This window comes from Danio aesculapii, chromosome 13 (genome assembly GCF_903798145.1).
Source record: "Danio aesculapii chromosome 13, fDanAes4.1, whole genome shotgun sequence".
Lineage (NCBI taxonomy): Eukaryota > Metazoa > Chordata > Actinopteri > Cypriniformes > Danionidae > Danio > Danio aesculapii.
In genome coordinates, this window is record NC_079447.1 from 31,664,142 (window position 1) to 31,669,428 (window position 5,287).

A 5,287-nucleotide genomic window follows, 5' to 3' on the forward strand; every position below is an offset into this window, starting at 1 on the left:
AAAAAGAGCACTAAAATGTTTTCTCACAGCAAAGTGCCTTTTAGGCGACATCTAAATAGTTATTTGAATCCATTCCATAATAAGTGCAAACAGCTCTACTATTATTTGTTTCATTTTTATTATTTATTTACGATCGAAAACAAACATTTACACTGCGTAAATTCAACATTTACACAATTATTGACTTTAGTTCGATTTTAGGATTATTTTGCTGCTATTTTATTTTATAGGTTATTTTGTGTGTAGTTATATTCTTGTTAAATTATTAAATTTAACATACCAGATTTCTTGATTAATCATATCGCAAAAAAATGTCTTTTCAAAATGTGTCTTAAAACATTAATTAATGATTAATTGATTAATTATTTTAGCATTTAATCGTCAAAACGTAAATGGAAGTATTTTAAAAGTATATCTTGGGCGACTATAATACGCGAAACAAGTTAATGAGGTAGATGGAAATTTAACATTGTAATTTTTCTGTGATATTAACCTAACGATACATGCTTTGACGTGTTTTTGGATAATATGCTATGCAAACTGAAGTTTCTTCACAAACAAGCCACATCACAGGCCTTCGTGGCACCACTGCAGTATACGGACATCTAAAAAGCGCAGACACCAGACCTTAAACGAAGCAATTTTCTCTCTCCCTTACAACGAGGCTGACATGCCTCAACAGCGTCAGCACTTTTATTTCGTTTAAGATGTGATTTTGCTGAACTTTCTTGTGGCCTCAAGTATCATTCAGTTGTAATAGGAGTCCACCTGATGAAAACAGAACTTTGTCTCAAAGCCACAAGTTGAGTTAAAGTTCAGTCTAGAGACAGTGACTGATGATCTGCCAATAATGACGTGCGTAATGGCAGGTCATCATTCAAATATGCGCCTTTCTGAACTGTCGCTTATACACACCTACAGTTTTACTCTGATGACTTACAAGACAACAAAACAACCAAAGTAGCCTATGTATGCGCAAACATAGATTAAGTGTCTAAACAGCATTTTCAATAATTTGCAATGAGTTGTCCTACCTGCTCAAACGTCCCTCGCAGTGTTTTCAGTGCCTTTGTTGTGTGATACTCAATCGCGGCTCAATCTAGCGTGTATCCTTGAAAACCGCTCTATACTACTTAAAAACGCCCTCCAACCCCGTTCTACTCCAGTCCATAATGTCTGGCTTCCACGCGTGTGCACTTTGAGAAACATACCCCCTTGTTTGTTCTCAACAACTGTTAAATAATGCATAACACGGGACAACTGGTCCGATTAAACAGCCACTGAATTGAAAACAAATGTAAACAGGACAAAATAGACTGAACGTTTTTGCTAATAAAAATGTTTGCGTAACTTTCTTTGAATGCATTTCATTGTGGTAATTCTTAAGTGCTGCTTAATAATTAGTGAGACATAGTTTATGGTTTCTAGGGGTTTTCCGAATTTTAAAATATAGTTTTGGTGTGATGGACAAGTTACAGAGTGAAAGGTGTGCATATGCAGGGGGAATTGTCTGCTTATGGTCACTCAAACATTTGGTTTGGAGTGTGCCTGGTGCGCAGTCTTGCTCCGGTGCTCTCAGCTCAACTTCTGCTACCTCACTACCTCACAGATCAGCGCTCTTTGGTTGCTAGAAGTGTCTGTCAAACCCCGGGTAAAAAATGTAATATACATGGAAAGTCGAGGCTATATTTCGATGTCGGTGGGCGGGATTTAAATGAAGGGAATAATCAGTCAGCCAGCCCAAGGAGCCACCTCAAAGCATATCAGGTTACCTTGAATGACAGCGTAACCATGGCAAATAATTTGACTAAAACTATTGTCTTATCCTCATCATCCCCGGGTCAGATAACCAACCAATCACCGTTCACATAATCGCTTTTCTTGCCAGCTTAGAATAATATTATTAAAACAAGAGAGCGAGGTCCTTCTTCGGGAGTGCGTTATGCTGAAACGACATAGAAGAGGTGGCGAGAGACTCACGCAGGAGGAACAACTTTCTCTCGTCTGCTTTAGATGGATATACGGTGTGCATCATGCTTGTTTGAACGGATCTAAAGTTTTGTGCCTCTCTTCACCCGGTGGGATTTGATTTCATCTACTCAAGAAGTCTTTCTAAATGCCTCACAAGGGTTACTTTAAATCTGTTTAAGGACAGTCAGTGTCATCGCTAAGATAGACATACAAGTGCAAAAAGGGACGTTTATTTTTGACAAACCATGTCTATGCTTCCAACATTCGGCTTTACGCAAGAGCAAGTGGCGTGCGTCTGCGAGGTTCTTCAGCAGGGTGGAAACATTGAACGTCTCGGGCGCTTTTTGTGGTCTCTGCCGGCTTGCGAACATCTCCACAAGAACGAGAGTGTGCTCAAAGCGAAAGCTGTGGTCGCATTTCATAGGGGGAATTTCAGAGAGCTTTATAAGATTCTCGAAAGCCACCAGTTCTCCCCGCACAACCATCCGAAGTTGCAGCAGCTGTGGCTCAAAGCGCATTATATCGAGGCTGAGAAGCTCCGGGGCCGCCCTCTTGGGGCTGTTGGGAAGTACCGCGTCCGAAGAAAGTTTCCGCTACCCCGCTCCATTTGGGACGGCGAGGAGACAAGTTACTGTTTTAAAGAAAAGAGCAGGAGCGTGCTGCGGGAATGGTACACCCATAACCCCTACCCTTCCCCGCGGGAGAAGAGGGAACTAGCTGAGGCAACTGGGCTAACAACGACACAAGTCAGTAACTGGTTTAAAAACAGACGCCAACGCGACCGAGCAGCGGAGGCGAAGGAGAGGTACGGAATTCCAGTTTTTTTTTTTTTTTTGCTTTATTAATGTTTATTATTAATTGTCAAATTAATTGGAACGCATTCTATGCATATATTCGTGCCGTGTAATGTGCTATTAAGTCAGCGACGAGTATCTAAAAAGTCCTAAAATTCCCCCAGATAAATGAGCACAGTCGCCACAAATGTCATTTGTTCACTGTAATTGCTGATAGTTATTTTTGTAATAAATAGTCATCAATGTCATTTGTAACAATATGCAATAAATAGTAGGCTGCTGTTTGAGAAAATCAGGCCCATCTTTACGAAAAAGTCTTAAAGCGCGTTGTGTCTAATTTGGTGTAATCCAGTTTGAGGGGTAAATAATCCGCTTTTTAAATAATGGTAATGTTCTTCGAATTGTAAAAAAAAATTGTATCTGTACATATTCTTGTTATGAATGTGTGCAGTTGCATAGGCTACTCCTTAAACGTGTCTTGTTTCACCCGCAGGCGAGCTAGTCAAGTTGAAACCACAATGTAAACCATTAAACTAGCTCATACGTTTCCCGATACTTTATCCTTAATTAATACTTTATGAATGAACTTTTACTTGACATGCTGTGATTGAGAATTTAGATATCAAAATCTGTTTGTGACGCTGTTTTAACCAACATGATTTATTTCCAAACTATATCAATAATAATGGCCTAGAGTAGACACAGAAAAAGTAAACTTTAACAGTTTGTTAATTTGCTTGTCTTTATGTAAATTTATTACCGCCAAGAATTAGGACGTGCAATAAGACAAGTGTCTGATACAGAGGGGGAAAAAAGAGGACACTGTTATTATTGCGTCCTATGTTTGTTAAAAATTCTAAAGATTAGTCAATGCGAAGTCGATTTGTGGTTTATTCCTATTGGCTTTTATTGTATTGTTGTAACTTTTTTAATATACACATGTATCACCTAAATAACCCGCTGTCTATAAGATCTATTAATAATTGTTTTAGATTTGTTTAAGAATGCATGTTGGATAATTATGACTATTTGGGCGAATTAGCCTATTATTATTATTATTATTATTATAAGAAGAAGAAATGTGTCAAAATGAATTAAATAATTCTATATTTCGTTTAATTAATCAGCTGCCCCTGCCATGTTAGAGATAATGTTTTACACCAAATGAAGTAAGTTTAAGCCTGACATTTTTAAAAAAAGTTGTCTAATTTTCTCTAACCCTAACTCTTTTCATTTTCACAGGGAGAATAATGAGAACTCGAACACAAACAGTCACAACCCATTAACGTCTTCCATGAATGGAAATAAGACTATTTTAGGAAGCTCGGACGACGACAAAACACCGTCTGGTACTCCTGATCACACCTCGTCGAGCCCGGCTTTGCTCCTCACGTCGAACTCCGGGCTTCAATCCCTGCACGGCCTCGCACCTCCACCTGGTCCCAGCGCCATCCCAGTGCCTAGTGCTGATTCCGTGCATCACCACCATTCATTACACGACACTATACTGAACCCCATGTCATCAAACTTGGTCGACCTTGGCTCTTAAACGTGGACCCTTTCAAAAGGACGCTTGTGCGTGAACGTTTAGCGTATATCATCGCGAGATGCGTATAAAACACAAACAAATGAGACAAGGAATGGACAAAGAAAGTTGTGGATGTTTGTCGGCTGATCTACTTGCAAAGCTGACATGGAGGGCCTTGATAGAGGTATTTTTCTAGAATGTAATGTCGTCAAGGTGTTTAAAAAAGCAAATAAACGTCTTAATTGTTGATATAAACATTATTTGATATCGTTATTATTTTCGATTGCAATTGACCCAGGACTCCTCAGTCGCATATTCCCATTATTGACATTTATCCTTTTAAAAAGGCCATTCATCGTTTATTTTAATGGGATTTCGTTTTTAATACCAAAACAGCATTTTAACGACTATGGGCATCTCTTCATTTTCATTTCTATTTTACTTTTGGAAAGCGACTGCATGTAACCTTTGGGATCAATAAACAGTAAATGCATTTACTGAGCAAAACAAACAGATTTGATTGTTTTTTGTTGTGCATGCTGTGCATTGCTTTTATGAGCAGGTGTCCTGATGTAACAGTGTTGGGTCCCTGTTTACAATAATGACATCTGGTCACGTGATGATACCCTGTACAAAATAGTTTAAAATGATTTCAAATTGGGCTTTTGATATTAGCATAAAGTTAATTTTTTAGCTGTTTAGCATAGCAGTCATAAATATTACGTTTAAAGTAAACCTATAACATTCTACACTAAAAACATCCATCAAAATTATTCATTAACCTTAGCTAAATGCTTAGATTGTTATACCCACTTTTTATTTAAACATTTAAACTTAACAGCACAATGTGTCAACATGCGGAGCTAGCTGATGTTCGGTTTTACTTTCCATAATTAAAACTATATTCTAGTGCTTGTTATCGAGCACTTTAGGCCTACCGTTGTGCTTTTTCTCAGCACGATGGAAGAATTTCTTTCTCTTTGCCAACGACTCA

General features: G+C 38.3%; 1 protein-coding gene across 1 annotated transcript; it reads left to right on the plus strand.

Annotated features, from left to right (window-relative positions):
- The first annotated feature begins 1,744 nt into the window (after nucleotides 1-1,744).
- On the plus strand, nucleotides 1,745-4,804 carry six2a (SIX homeobox 2a). The gene is made up of 2 exons (XM_056470727.1): nucleotides 1,745-2,776; nucleotides 4,008-4,804. The coding sequence occupies exons 1-2, from the start codon at nucleotides 2,217-2,219 to the stop codon at nucleotides 4,312-4,314; spliced, it is 867 nt and encodes a 288-aa protein (XP_056326702.1). The 5' UTR covers nucleotides 1,745-2,216; the 3' UTR covers nucleotides 4,315-4,804.
- The last annotated feature ends 483 nt before the right edge of the window (nucleotides 4,805-5,287 follow it).